The sequence below is a fragment of the Zeus faber genome (assembly GCF_960531495.2).
Source record: "Zeus faber genome assembly, chromosome: 5".
Taxonomy (NCBI): domain Eukaryota; kingdom Metazoa; phylum Chordata; class Actinopteri; order Zeiformes; family Zeidae; genus Zeus; species Zeus faber.
In genome coordinates, this window is record NC_137192.1 from 13,140,975 (window position 1) to 13,157,131 (window position 16,157).

General features: G+C 42.9%; 1 protein-coding gene across 1 annotated transcript in view; it reads right to left on the minus strand.

The window, feature by feature from the left end:
* Positions 1-903: 903 nt before the first annotated feature.
* The window catches only part of LOC307230535 (gamma-glutamyl hydrolase), a gene marked incomplete at both ends in the record, with an annotated part of 21,705 nt that continues 6,451 nt past the window's right edge, over positions 904-16,157 (minus strand). The window contains 8 exons of the mRNA XM_080000971.1: positions 904-1,025; positions 1,467-1,604; positions 1,827-1,917; positions 3,239-3,345; positions 5,102-5,240; positions 5,916-6,000; positions 6,312-6,362; positions 12,218-12,332. Coding sequence (XP_079857097.1) covers positions 904-1,025; positions 1,467-1,604; positions 1,827-1,917; positions 3,239-3,345; positions 5,102-5,240; positions 5,916-6,000; positions 6,312-6,362; positions 12,218-12,332 — 848 coding nt within the window. The remainder of the gene's footprint in view (positions 1,026-1,466; positions 1,605-1,826; positions 1,918-3,238; positions 3,346-5,101; positions 5,241-5,915; positions 6,001-6,311; positions 6,363-12,217; positions 12,333-16,157) is intronic.

Consider the following 16,157-nt stretch of genomic DNA (forward strand, 5'->3'; position numbering starts at 1 on the left):
ATAAAACCTGACGATTCAGCACGTAACTGGTAACAAGTTTGACTCTTACAAAAAAACAGTAGAAATGTAGATATAACTGGTTGAACGGGATGATAAACACAGAATTCAAGACGAGAGCATCCATGCCACGTGAAGCAGCGCGACGTCCCGTTGTACATTCTGGCAGGCGACGCAGCAGGACGAGGAAAAATGCACATTCCATCCCTCTATGGACAACGTGGACCGGAACCCTGAATGTTGAGCTTGCTTCACACCGAATCCGACAAACGACAAGAACAAAATCGGAAGGAGAGTCGGATGGAGAGTCGGATTCCGCACACGAAAAGCTGTGACGCTCTGCTGTGCCGTCTCTGGGATGCGTTTTTCAGAATTTTCAACTCACTCAACTCGACAAGTTTCGGAGCCGACAATACAACCAGAAGTTTATCACTCGAGTTTTTTTTAATAGAATTGGGCTTAAAACAAAGTAAATAGGTCACGTATATATAAAATAGTGATGTTATTAAGTTAATGGCTGTCACCATATTCACTATTACTAAATCTCTTTTCATATCAGTGAATTGTGTCTATTCTTTATTTTTATTTTTTTGCACCAAACAAACGCTATGGAAAGGAAGTGTTAAACTTTCTTTCATGGAAATTTGGAAAATGTCCAGCTGAGCAAACCAGCTGTTTAAAACAAGCTCTCCCAAGTTCCCTGGCATATCTTGTGAGGGTTAGGCTAACCCTATTTTGAGATGACAGATCCGGTGTGAAGCAAGCTTTAGATTTAAACCTGCAACACGGTTTGAGGAGGTAAGACTGTTTTTGTTTTTTCACCACATAGGAATAAACATGTTGTATGTGGATGATGTAACTTTTGGGATCTGAGCGTTTGGTTGGAGTCGTGAGCGGAACGTCCCGTCAGTCGAAGTAGTAGTTCTGGACGAAGATGACGTCTCGGCCGCGGTAAACCGGACAGAAGTTGTAGATGAGTGCTCGCTCTTCTTCTGACGGACTGGAGAAGTGGTGGAGGTTCTTCATAGCTGGAGGAGGGAGGGATGGAAGGATGGAGGGGTGGATGGAGGGATGAAAGGTGGGTGAGTGGATAAAACAGAGCGCTATGTTGGGTTAAATTAAATTCAATAGTACTCTCTCCCTCGCTTTCTCCCTCGCTTCCTCCATCTCTCCTTCACTCTCTCTCGCCCTCAATCTCAAATTTCCATTGTCCACTCACTCACTCACTCACTCACTCACTCACTCACTCACTCACTCACTCACTCCTTTACTGTCTCCCTCCCCCTCCCTCTGTCCCCCACTCACTATTTCCCTTTCTCCCTCCCTCTCCCCCCTCTCACTCACTCTTTCCCAATTCCCACCTCCCTCCCTCTCACTCTCTTTCTCTTTCTCTCACACTCTGATTCCTCCACCCCCCTCTCTCTCTCACACTCTCTGACCCCCCCCCCCCCCCCCCCCCCATCGCTCACCCTCAGAGATGAAGAAGCTGGCAGTGTAGAAGGACGCCCGGGTGGCTGCCACGGTGTGGACCATCCCCGGCTTGTCGATCCACTCGAACTGGCTTTTCTCCGGGTGCCACTGCACGGCGTAGAACGGGTACCGATTCGCTAACCAATCAAACAATAAATCAATTAAAACGACTCATAAGAAACTTAGAAACCTTTGGTCAGGGCTTCTTTAAAGGTGGTACTCTGCCATCTAGTGGACAAGAGTGCACACTGCCCTGAGCATTTTAAGCTCATGCCATGCAGCATGAACAAGCTGTAACCTAACACCACAGGTTCCTTTAAACACAGTGAAGAAGAAGTGAAGAGGTGTGGAGAACTCACCTTCCATGGTGGAGATGAACTCCCTCTTCCCATCGCTGTTAGTGGACAGAATCTTATAGAATCTCTTCAGCTTGAAGTTCCGGCTGTAGTTCTATCAGAGCAGAGAGAGGGGACGGGTTAGAGGGGACCAGAAGAGAGGATGCTCATAAAGGGAAGAGGTAGAGAATGGTGTGGAAAATCAGCATTGCATGTATGAGCCCCTCCGTTCAATCCCTGGCATCTCCAAATGTTTTCCCTGAATTAAACCGTATGCTTTTGTGCTGATGACATCACCAGGACAATGATAGAGACGCCATCAAGCATACCGCTCAACCGGACGTTACGCAGACTTTGTACTAGGGTGCTGGCCGAAGTCCCGCTAATGTCCGGTCCAACTGATTCGGGCATTTGCAGTCACACATACAGCTGAAAGCAGCTCAAGTGTTTTTTCCTGAATTTGACCTTATCTGAAGGACCAAAAAAAGAGGGAAGTCTGCAGGGAAAGTGAGACCTCAGGATGGCTGTGTAAATTATGAAGGGATGAGTGGAGGAAGAAAGCAGATGAGATGGAGTGATGAGGACACTTGCAGAGGGGCATGAAGCTCAGTGGTAGAGCAAATGCTTTGCGTGTGTGATGCCCCGAGTTCGATCCCCGGCATCTCCAAGCCGTATCTTCTCCTAAGGAAAGGAGATTAAAGCTAGTGCCACAGGGTTTGCTTTTCAATGGCGATTTGAGATCGGGCTGGGTCCAGGGTGGTCTGGGATAGTCACGCTGTAGAGTCTTAGCTGTCCGCACGCACAAGGCGATACACAGTATGCGTGTGTTTGTTCAAATCGCAACAGTAATTTTCAACAGGCGATGAGATGGTGTTCCTGCACGAAGACGGAGCCGCAGGGTGTGTGTGTGTGTGTATGGACTTCTGATATGGAGGAGCCACTTGTGGAATAGTGTTAGACTCATGAGGGTGTGAACGGTGTAGAACGTCTTCGCTGAACTAACAACCACAGTAGCGAGCTGGACGGCATCCATGTTTGTTCGGTGTCATCATATCACCAGATATTATTCCTCTTCTGAGAATCTTGCTGGAGGACACATTCTGGTGAGGGCTGCAGTTCCACAACACTCTGTCCGTCTGTTCTGTCTTTAGATTTGTGCTCCTCAAAGACAGCAGAAGAGACTGAAAATCTGTAAAGGTCATCGTTAAATGTGCGCTGATCCATATGTTCATCGTGATTCCCGATTCAAAAAAATCAGTAATCGTAATGTGGCCCCAGCTTAAGGAAGATAGGATTGAGAAGAGACAGAGGAATAAGACAAGAGAAGAGGAAGAAGGGATGCTTATCTCAGAATAGGACAAGTAAATAGGAGGAGATGGAGGAGAAGGGATGGGTGGAGAAGGGACGGAGATGGTGGGGGTGGAGATAGAAGTTACCTGTAGAGACAGACTCCAGCTGTGGAAGTTGGACGTGATGTTCTCCTCGGCCAGAGACTGCAGCACATCCCTCGGAAAACCATGGAACAGACGGCTGGACTGGGCCGCTGGAACCCAGCGGAACATGAATGTTCGTTAGAAGAGAAGAGGAACGGAGACGAGAAGGAAGAGAGAAGAAGAACGGCCACGGTGTCTTTGTGACTCCTGGTGAAGTAAGGTCGTAACACATTTCCTGGACACACTGTGACATCAACACATCATCAACACAGATGATCCTGTACGTCTAAACCTAAACCGGGGTTCCCACCTTATTTAAAAGACACATTTTTTTCCCATGTCTTCAGTACTGACCATTTAGAACCAATTTATATTGGAACCAACAAACGTGGATTTTTTTAATCAATATTGAATGGTTAGGAAACATTCCCCGAAAATTGTCCAGGGCATTGTGACTCCCTACGGGGGACAGGCAACCCAAACTACTGTACAAGACACACGGAAATCTGAAACTTGTTAAACTCCTCTGTTTCTTCTAATCACCTGAAAGTAAGGATGGAGCTTCTACTCCAAAATGGTCGATCCTCGATTCTACAGAATAGATTCTAAAAATGAACAGAATTGGGAATCTCAACTCCCAACTGTGAAATCGATGGAACGATTTAATATAGGGATCGAGACAGAACGGCTATAAATCTATGTCAGATTGCTTATTGTCTGATCCATTTCCCCAGTGGCTGGGGAGTCGAATAATCTCAACACCCGTCGGTTGAATGTCAAGCGGCTCAACCGACGGAAAAAGATGGGTGGAGTCCGTGACTCCGACGGGTTGGTCACTTTCTGGAGTGGAAGGTGGTGGAACTCCAGAGATGACAGCCGTGTGGCTGTATTTCTCGTTCTTTGCTCAAAGCAACTTACATAAAATAAAACAACATGGCCGACATGGAAGCATCCTGCAAGTTTTCACCTGGCCAAGAAAAATGTTCATTGTCATATTTAAACTTTAACTTGAATAAAATGTCTTTGTTGAACATTTTAAATGAAAATAATTTGCCTTGTAATATGTAATAAAAATCCCAAACTCTTGGAAGTTCTCCATGACAGCCGCATGCCCGCGTAGTTAGAACATTTTGGTGTGCGCGGGCAGGCAGAAAGCCGCCACCTATGAGTCAGGGCGTGTCCTTCCATGATTTTGGCCATGCAGCCCATCCGCGCCCTCACTGACGGGTTTACGCGGCATGGTACTTCATGACCCAAGAACCGGTACTGGTCCGTGGCCCAGTGGTTGGGAACCTCGAGCTCTAAAGTATTGATGGACAAGAGGCATCCAGTACCTATTAGAATCTGACTGTAAGCAGATAAAAGACCAATCAGGTGATCACAATTATCTTTCCCTACATGTACACATGTACTGCCTAACAGCAAAAGGTCCTGGGTTCAATTCCCGCCCCGGGCACTGTTGGCACCGTGCTCAAGTGGTTTTATCTGCCGATTAGGGGCCTTTCTGTGTGGAGTTTGCATGTTCTCCCATGCTCACATGGGGTTTCCTCCATATAACATCGGTAAGGACTTTCACCAAAAAAATTTAAAAAAGATTGTCGTCTGACCACTGCTCCTTGGCTGCCCCCCTGAGGAAGGATGGGTTTTTAACCCCACGATGGGTTAAAAAGCTTTACTGACCACCATTTCTAGTGTGTGTGTGTGTGTGACAAATAAAGAACCTTCATCTTCGTAATTACCTCATGGATTCAAAGTGGTGAATATAAGAAGTAACATGAGGATAATTGGAAAGAAGGGATGATGGGATTGGACATACGATGTCCTCTGAGGTATCATCTGTGGACCTAGGAGCAGCGGATTGGGCACCTGGAGTGAGGGTGAGCGACAGCGCCACGGCCTTGGTGTCGGTCAGCGTCAGCAGGTTCTTGTTTGCCGTCAGGACGGTGAGCTGCTGGAAGCCCTGGCAGGTTCCCCAGATTGGGAAGAAGTCTCCGGCATCGTTGGCCTGGATGCAAAAGACAAAGGCTTGTTTGTCAAATGATGTCAGGGGATAGCGTGAATAATTTGTTTCTAATATGTTCTTTGTTCTTTCACACGGTCACTTCTGTGGAAAGCCAAGACCAGAGGTTGTGGAGCTGGAGACACTACCGCTGTTGGCCACAGGGGTCACTAAAGTCACATAAATAGTCCAAACTACTCATAGTCATCCAATGAATTGTTCATCTGTAAATGTTAATGAGTAATGTCAAACTTCAAGTGCCATCAAACAATTTGTTCTGGAGTTTCTGAATTCAATTGTAATTGATATTTGATGTTATGTATGATGTTTGATGTTAAGTGAGAATTCATTCAAGAGAATTCAGAGATTCTAAAATGAAGAGACTCCCGGACCAACGGACCTCCTCGATCAAAAACCTAATTGTATTTAATTGTAAGTCTAGATTTTTGGGTAAATAAATAATATAATCTTTTTTTTTTTTTTTTTCATAAAGAACAGAGATTGGAATTGAAACAAAAACAACAATATCTAATGGACACAGGCTTTGAGACCAGACACAATTTAAATAACCAGAGTGTCTTCTGTGACTAAAGCCGGGAAGCGGTTTCTCCAGACCGCAACACACCAGGAGACCGCCCTCCACCAGGAGACCCTCCACCACCACCAACACTGCCTCCTCACCTTCAGAGCCAGGGTGTAGAAGATCCTGGAGGCTCGGCTGAACTGGGACGTCTCAATGTCCACATCTCCACCTGGAAGCAGCAGCCTGGACGGAGGGACGGGGGGGACGAACGGACGGACGGAGGGAGACAGTTTGTGAAGACACAAGGGAGGGCAGGGTGAAGCACAGAAAATTAAGAGCAAAAAAAATGATTAAAATACACAATCAAATCAGAAATACACGCTTAAGAGCAAGAAAGCCTAAGGTCCTTCCAACGACGTGCAGCGTAAACTTTATAACTAAACTTAACCTTTAAACCATGAACTTTAGCATAACTTTCACGAGTTTTATTCCACAAAAAAATTAACTAACCCTATGAAGAAAGGTCACTTCATAATAATATTTAAAACACTCACCCATTTATTGAATAAAATATACTGGCATATTCTTCTTCTGTTCGGTTGATTCTGGGGGAACAGAAATAAACAAATCAATGAATGAAATAGAAGAGAAGGTCGAACACACATGTTTTTCCTTTCTGCTGATGTTTGTTGTTCTTATTGAAGATTTGCAGACTGTGAGGTACAGTCAGTTCCACCACGGACTCATTGAAAGTAGCTTTAGATAAAAACGTTTCTGTTCAGTCAGTTCATGTCACAGTTACAGTCTGTGGTTTTATCTCTTAGATAATATAAAAGAACATGTTACATGGTAGCAAGACATTTTGGCTTCAATAACGTGTTTTCAGAGTGTGTCCAGACCAGGATCCAGGAAGAGGAAAATTAGAAAACTGCCTGGGGTTTTTACAATCAGTTCAGATAACAAATTTAACTAAATAACATTATTTCAATCAATATCTATTATAATAAATAATCAATTTATTATTATTATTATTATTATTATTATTATTATTATTATTATTATTATTATTATTATTATTATTATTATTATTATTATGGGTCCAGCCCGTAGGATTGTAATTGTTCAGGGAAAATTCTCGAAATTTTGAAGTCAAAAACTATCTGTAACACAAAATTGGTAGAACCTACAAACACGGTTGTGTCTTGTTTGAACCAGTAGGTCACAGGTTTATTAACTATTTCTGGTAATACACATGCAATTATCAAGCAGGGATGGTGGTATGCCATTGTTGATTCACAAGCAAGGAAACCAATAGTGCTGAATAAGTATGACTCACTGAGTAGTTCGGTAGCTTACTACAACAACATTGAATCTCTCTGTCGTTATTTCTGTGATAGCAATAATTCATTCTGCCGAACTCAACTGATATTTGAAATCTCCGGCTACAGACAAATGTTATTGACACACAACGAACACTGATAAAGTGAAAATTGCGAAAAACCCAGTAGCAAAAACATGGATGAAAGACATGAATTCCACCCCAAAGACACATAACTAAAATGTTCGTCTATACGTCTTTTTTAGAAAATTAAGACATAGAAGATACTGAAACTAAATACAATGTGTGTCATGAAGAACCCTACCAAACAAATTGTAATTTAATAACAAATATTCACTACAAATGATTAAAAATGATTAATGATTAAAAAACAATAACAAAAAATGTATGAATAGTTCCAATATATAATTATCTGACTTGCTTTGTCATTTCTTGTCCAAATTTCTTGATTACTCTACTTTACAACTTACACACAATATTAACACTGTAAACTCAGCTATTTAGAACTGTTTTTTAGAACTGAGCTATATAATGCAACACTCTTGCCACATTACAACTTAAAATCAATGGTTGACGTCTGGTTGGATTAGAAATGCTTCACACGTAATGACATGAAAGTTGGATTTGTGGAATTACATGAGCGTAACTACATTATGTTTATAAGTTCAGGATATTTCGCTGCTTTACAGCACGTGGTGATGTTCTCTTGAGCTCAATAAATGTATTCTTACTTTTCTTTTCTCACCAAGATCCGCGGTTAATTCATTAAAGTCATAAAAGTGAAATTCAACCACAATATAAACACTAAAATTCTTCCACTACACAGTGAACAGGGCTTGGCGTCCTCTGCCCGGTGACCTCTGCTACTCTACATTCCACATGAAGGTGAGATGTCCACCAAAAAAGTATTTCCAGGAAAACACAAGTCTTTACTACAATAAGAAGCTGAAGAATGAAGCTCCATCTCATTCCACCTGGACGCCAGCTCCACCCTAACCCTCCACCTCCAAACCTTGAGGCTTCTTCCCGATAGAAGGGATTCTGTAGCAGGACCCTGTGTAAAAATGGTGTTCAAGTTCAAGTTCAAGTTCAAGAGATTATTTGTCACATACATACACATACGGTCGTACATATATGCAGTGAAATGTCATGACACCCGGTGATTACGCACAAGCTCTATAAGCTCGAAAAATACTCAAATGTGCACCTTTAAGAGAAGATCACATTTAGCGCAAAGGTAAATAACTGCTACATGACAGAGACGTGACTAACGCGCGACACGGCCACTAGCTCACTGTGAATGATCCGGACAATCACCTGCTCTGTTCACACATACCGCTCAATCGGACATTACCTGGACTTTGTACTCGGGTGCTGGAGTCCGGGTACTGTCCGGTGTAAATGATTCGGACATTTGCGTTCACACATACAGCTCCTCCGGATAATGTCCAGATAATTTCAGGACATTCGAAAACCAAAAACCTCAAGAAACATCAGTGAAGGCTTAAAACGGTCGGAGACACTTCAATATTCAGTGTAACGACACCGTGATCCATGGATCTAGAAACCTAGAAACCAAGATGAGGTTCTAATGATATATCTAAGAAAGGCCACAAATCGAGGGAATATATGTAAAGAGGGAATACGAGCTGAGAAATAATTGTATATTGTTCGGTATAAAACAGCGCAGTGTGTAGCCCGGTCTTACAGCAGCACCACGCACAATCCAGGTTTCTAGATCTATGGCCTGTAGATCTTTAGTTTTTAGATCTATGGGTGGAAGCTTTGAGGCTTTGCAGCCAATTGTGTCGAGAATGTGTTGATTTGGCGACGATTCAGGTGTATACAACTGCCACCTGCTGGTCAAAATGTCTTTTACCTGTGATGTGTGTGACATTTGGGCGACTGAATTTAGCTGCTGATGTAAACATTGTCCATAGAGAAAATAATATGTACAGGTGGGTATTATTGTTTAGGCCACACACAGTATAAGTCTGTAACTGAGTTGTCAGTTTTAATGTACAAATGTGTCAGCTGGCTGCTCATTAATCCACTTATTGTGTTGCGAGTGATGGTATGGAGTAGGCTTGCATCACCAGGTCAAATAGGCTTTTAGTCTGGAACCTCTCAGTTCAATTTCCAACCGGCATTACCAACAGGCGCACACCAAAATGTCTCTGGATGCAAGTGGGTAGACAACCAGCCAGAGCATTGGTTGGACCTACAACCGATCAGAGCATAAGATAGTGTGACATAGCGCTGCATACCACATGCCGCATTGGCCTTTGGATTGTACATCAACGTTGCTGCCACATTGGAACGGACAAGACTGGCCTGTAAACAAATACAAGCAAATGTATTTTTTGTCCAGAAGAACCACAGCTCCCCCGTGTACTTGTATTCGTTTACAGGCCAGTCGACAAGCAATCAGAGCAACAAAACGTGTGGCATAGCGCTGCAAACCCGTCCCATATTAGATAAACGTTGTGATGGCGGGGCCAGACGTATCTGCCAGAGCAAATAAAACATAAGCTGGCAGATTGTACTGGTTACCAGGCGAACTATGGAGCACTTGGAAACTTCACACGTTCCGGCCAGCACACACACACACACACACACACACACACACACACACACACACACACACACACACACACACACACACACACACACACACACACACACACACACACACACACACACACACACACACACACACACACACACTGTAACACGTCTCTACTACCATGACATGAAAGGGACTGGGAGCCCCTTGTACATTCACATGAGCATGATGAGCAAACAGACATTATTATATAATCTGTGATGTCGTTCATGTTTGGAACTGAATTAGATTTGCTGTGATCTACTTTGTTTTTGTTTTTCATTTTGTTAAATAACTGAGCAAACTGACTACATGTTATTAGCACAGTAGAGACGTTATGAGCATCCTTCTCAAGGTTTCAAAATACATTGCATCATCGTCATGTTTGCACTGAAATTCTTTCTGTTACGACTCTCAACCAGTTTCTTGAAGGAGTTTCACTTTTCTCCACCAGTAACTTTTCTTGCCGAGATACGATTTAGCCTTCATTGTGTCTTCACCTCGGTTTAGTTAAATATTTCATATATTGTTTCCTATTCTTGAAGCTGTCACTGTTAAGCAAGGTTAAATGCCAGTTGATAAATTATCATTAATATATATTTACTGCTTCCAATATCCATTTCAGTAAAACATTTGCCAAAAAAATGTAAGCCTTTTCGATTGATCAATTTTTGTTTATAATAATTTTCATTACTTATATTGAAATGAGCATTGAGACTTCAAAATAGCATGTGGTGTGGGGGATGTGTGATTTACCTGTTGCTTGCTCTGATGAGCAACAGGTATACAGCCAACCCTGATACCGGGCGCAAATACCTAGACCCAAGACAGGTGCTCAAACTACACTACCCCTACACCAAGGTCGTTTTTTTCTTCTTTCAATTAGGAAACTGAGGAACGTAATTACATGATCGAAAATAAACACAGATTAACAAACAAAACACACATTGACATTTTTTTTTTGTTTTTGTTTGGAGAAACGGGTGGAAATTTGGAGAAGCGGTGCAAAATGGCGGAGGCCGAGAGGGGACGTGACGTTCATCATGTGGCATTGTTTTGCGTCTATAATTAGCATGATTTCTTTCAATGTATATTATTATACTATTTACAATGATATAGTTATGTTTACAATGTATTTTTGAGAGGGGCAACTCATAGTTTTTCCCAGAAAGGAGGGGTCCGTACACCCCTGTCCACTGCCGTAATTTCCACCCCTGCATTTTGTGGACTTTGGGAGAATATTATCATGTTTAAAACCTTAAAAGTTATATTTTACACTTAAAAATGTATTTTTAAAAGTGTTTTTAAAATCTTTATTGTGTCTTTACATCAGTGAGTTGCGTAACATATTTCCAATCTTGTTTTCTGCTCAGTCATTGAGACTTTTAATAAGTAGACTTAGACTTAGGTATTTTTTTTACTCTTCTTTGGTTTGAGGTTGTAGTTATGTTTTTTTTTAGTTTTGAAGCGGACGACATACGTTTCCATAAAGGTTTTAAAAATGAAAAGATAATCTCACACCCCCATCTTAACCTGAAAGTCATCAGCATATTACTGAATAAAGCAACATTTTCAGTCAAAAGAACCTTCATCAGGAAAATGTATTGTGTTGTGCTGTTGTTGTTGTTGTTGTTGCTGTTCGTGTTTCCATTACGTGACATGTTTAGTCTTTCAGCTCCTTTTGTGTTTAATCAGACTTTAGTCTTCACTGATCAGACTCATCAAGCTCCATCTCTGGTGTTGTTTGTTCTGTTGACGGTCACTGTGATGAACAGCTCTGTTCCAAGCCTCTTCTGATAAACAGTTTTTCGGGGATGTGTTTCCTCTGCTTTGAGGCCGAACACATTCAACTCAACGTGACTCAAATACAAATCAAACTATCAGGGTTTTCTGCTTTGGTCTATTTTTTTTGGAATTGACTCCCGGCCCTGTCTCCCGAATCAGACGCTGTGACCCCTGACAGCCTGAGACCCTTGACTCTTGAGCGTGTGACCCCTGAGCGTGTGACCCCTAACAACCTGACCCCTTGATCCCTGAGCGTGTGATCCTTGAAGGCGTAACCTCTGACCCCTGACAGCCTGACCCCTTGACCCCTGAGGTGTGACCCCTGACAGTGTAACCACTGACGTTGTGGCCTGACCCTGGACAGCGTGACCCCCTACAGCATGAGCTCTGACGGCGTTACCCCTGACGTTGTGACCTCTGACCCTGGACTGTGTGACCCCTGATGTTGTAGCCCCTTAACCATGGAGTGTGAGCCCTGACGGTGTCACCCCTGACATTGTGACCCCTGACAGCGTAACCTCTGACCCTGGACAGTGTGACGCCTGACAGCGTAACCTCTGACCCTGGACAGTGTGACGCCTGACAGCGTACACCCGGACGGTGTGATCCTCCACAGCGTGACCCCTAACGTTGTCGACCCTTAACCTGGACGGCGTGACCCCTGACAGCGTGATCTCTGACCCCGGACAGTGTAGCCCATGACACCCGGCGACTTGGTTGTGGTTCCGTACCTGACGGGTACGACCCGCGCCCCCGCTGCCTCCAGGTATTTGACGTAGGAGGCGGCGATGTAGGACGAGCCCTGAGCGAACTGGTCTCCAGGGAGGTTCTCCTGGGCCAACACCCCTGGGGGACACATGGTGAAAACAGTTTAATTTAGGAAAAACACAGCGTGCCTTGGGGTTATCCTGCAATTTTTTCAGACTTGCTGGGGACCCCGTGGAACCTCTTCCAGGACCCATAGGGTGTCCCATGACCCCAAACGTTGAGGACCAGTGGTTTATCATTATTTTAAATAATGTAAAAAATGTAATGCAACTATGAAATAAAATGTTGAATAAACTGCAGAACATTTTGAATCAAGATGAAATGTCAAATAAATGACGTGATATACAAGAAAAATATTGAATAAAAGATTTAATAAATTGCACAACTGACATTTTTAATTAAAGTCCAATAAAATAAGAAATAACATATTCTAGATTTTAACACAACTGTGGTGTGTATTAAGCTGCTGTGTGTGTGTCATTTTAGTGTAATTATCGTTATTATGAGACCCTGTATTACTGTCTCTAATTACAAGATAAGGTGTTGAATTTAGTTTTTCTTTTGTCAATGCAATGCGCTTCCGTAAGAACCTGGAGTAAAAAAAAAGGTGAAAAGCAGGTTAAATGCTCATTTACTGTGTGGGGGTCGTTAAGGGGGGGGGGGACCATGAATGATTCATGGGGCCCTAGCCTGGTGTTTAGAAAATGATTTGTTTGTTGGACAAAAATGTTGAAAGACAATATGTGATCAAAATCAAAACGTATAACCATAATCAGATCAGGCATCTCTACCCAAACATCCCGTATGTATCCCCCCCCATAATGCACATGGTTTGGTCCATTCTCCACAAGGAGATAAAAATAAATAAAACGCTGATCGGACAGTTGCATGTAGCACCATCCACGAGAGAGAACCACTACGCCCCCCTCGAAAACGAAATTGGGTTTCCAGAAAAGGAAAGTCCGGAAACAGAGAGAGATACAGCAAAATTCAGGAAAAAAAACAAACGAGTCGCTACTCACGAGGAGAAGGATTTAAATGGTAAGTCAGTGCAGAACTGAGTAGCCGACCGTGGACTCACTGGGCTCGGTCAGAGCGGTAATCATTAACTAGAGCTACCACTACCACTACCACTACCAGCGAAGGCTAGCTAAAGAGCTATTATTTATATATTATTATGACTATTCCCCAATACTTGCGTGATATTTGTTTGCTAGCTAGACTAAAAGTATCCCAACGTGTGTCTACTACATGAAACAGCGGACCTTGGAGGTGAGGCAGTTATTTTGTTGCAGCAGAAGCATAACTAGACCATTTTTTAATTGTGAAGTTAGGCAAACGATGACTTCGACAAATGTATAAAATCATGCCCCCAGGCTGGGAAGGCAAGCCATTCCCCAAATATTTACGGTACAATAAGTCAGCAAACAGAAGAGAAAAGGTGCAGAGAGACGGGCTTATTTATAGTAAGAGTGTAAAGGCATTATATTGCATTCCATGTGTTCTTTTTTCTCATGAGCAAAGTAGACCATCACCCAGCTCTCTGAATAGGAAGGATGGCGATAAGATATCATCAGTGAAATGGCGGAGAATGTATGACAAACTAGCAGAGCATGAGGATAGTGTGTCTCACAGTAATTGTTACTGGAAATGTAAAAAAAAATCGGCAGCATACCTTAACAACAGCAACAGGTATAGACAGTCAGCTGCAGAAACAAATCCGGTCAGAAATAGATAAAAACAGAGCACTTCTAGGAAGGATTTTTTGGATGTGACACTGCACTTAGCATCTAGGAATCTGCCATTCCGGGGGAAATCACTCAATCTTGATGATGTGCATAATGGACATTACCCAGGCTTACTTGAACTGTTGACAAATTATGACCGGCTATTACGTGAGCACTTACAGAACGCCAGGGACAAAAAGAGAGGAGCACGACTGACTCATTACCTCAGCCCTGAGAGCCAGAACGAGTTCAGAGGAACATGTGGTCAAAGGGTTTTGAAAGCAACACTCTCTGAAAGAGGAGATGCAATCTATTACTCGGTTATAAAGTATGTGCTGCAACTGCAGACATTTCCCATACTGAGCTGAATGTATTCTTGGTGAGATGTGCACACAAAGATAAAGTTCAGGGAACAGGTGAATGGGAAACAACTGAACGTTTTCTTGAATTCAAAGACTTTGCTAGAAAGACAGGCAATGACATTTCTGAAATGAGTTTGAGTGCATTGGAAGGCCATGGTATTGACATAGCAGATTGCCGTGGTCAAGGCTGTGATGATGGTGCAAATATGTCAGGGAAAGTGAAGGGAGCGGCAACTCATTTACCGTCTATCATCAAGGCCCTGGACATGCTTCTTGCTACCTGCAGCCTGACAAACGAAGCCAAATCGGAGGCAAAAGGTCTGAAAAGCTACTTCGTGTCTTTCAAGGCCTTCTTCCCGCTCGCTTTCGGGGTAAAAGTTTTGCAGTGTGTTGAGAATAGAAGCCTAAAAGGTCAGTCAGGAAATATTTCTCTGGACACTGAAGCAGCTCACATTAAGGCACTACAGGAAGAGAGGCAGGCTCTGCGTTTTCAATGGGACGCTCTTCTGGCAGAAGCCTCCACGGTGGCACATGAAAGGGGTGTAAATGGCCAGTTTCAGAAAAAAAGAAAAAGTTTCCCTGATGAGACTGAAGACGACAGCAAATGAACACAAGTCAGACACTGGATTTTGCAACACAGTGTTTTATGCGTCTCTGGATAGTAAAATCAGTCATTTGGCCACGCGGTTCCACACAATTGCAGCTCGATGCGAGGAGTTTTCACCAATACTTTACGTTTAGGAAAATGACTGAAAACCAAATTCATGTATCTCGCCACAAATTGAGAAACAAGTACTCCAGTCGGACATCTAAAGATGACATATGGTGGCGCTTTTTTCAGATGGTCTTTCTCCTGTAGAGCTCCTAAATGCCGCCTACGAGATGCAGCTACACAGCATTTTTGGAGAAGTGTGCGTTGCACTGGGAATCTTTTGTATAGCGCCTATAACAGGTTCTGGAGGTGAACGTGCCTTTGGTAAGCTTCAAAGTAAACATATAAAGAACTATCAAGGAATCTGCAATGAATCTACAATGTGCCAAGCCAGGTTGAACAGCCACGCCATTATTTCAATTGAAAACGAGTTATTAAAAAAAATAAACTTCAAAGACATTATTCATGAGTTTGCTCACAAGAAGGCTCAACACTGGGCTCCTGGTGCTGCGTTACCTCTGAGTTTTGTTGACAGGGAACAGACACAAGAACAAATGCCTTCACCTGTTCTACCCAAGCCTGCCCAGGGATAGGCTGAATACTGTTACAGTGTTTTCTGCTATGGTTTACCTCCTGTTGAACTTACTCAGGAATGCCCACACAATGACTTGACACTACAGTTGCAGTTTCACAGATGCTGTAGGTACCACATTTATGCCTGCAGTCCACAGAGTTCAGGAATTGTTTTTATTCTGGGTATGTTATTTAGGCAGGTATTTAGGAATTATGCATAGGGCAGAAGAGGGTTAGCCTTGTTTGTAAGAATTGGTAATACATTCTTTAATCTGAAACATGGATCATTGGTAATTTCAGCTTTTGTTAATATTAGGAACCACAAATGTTTGCAATACTGTATAATATAATATATAATATAATATAGGCAAAGGACGAAGGTGGAAACTAGAATCTGCACAATTATCGTATAGAGCAGCAGTAGCTTACAGTACAGTACATTTAATAAGACATATTGTTCAGTACGTTATTTTAATCTGAAACATTCTGATCTCTATGTTAGGGGCCCGGTAGGTGTCTTTTCAAGTGGCCCCAAAATTCTGGCAACGCCTCTGTGTGTGTGTGTGCGTGTGCGTGTGTGTGTGTGTGC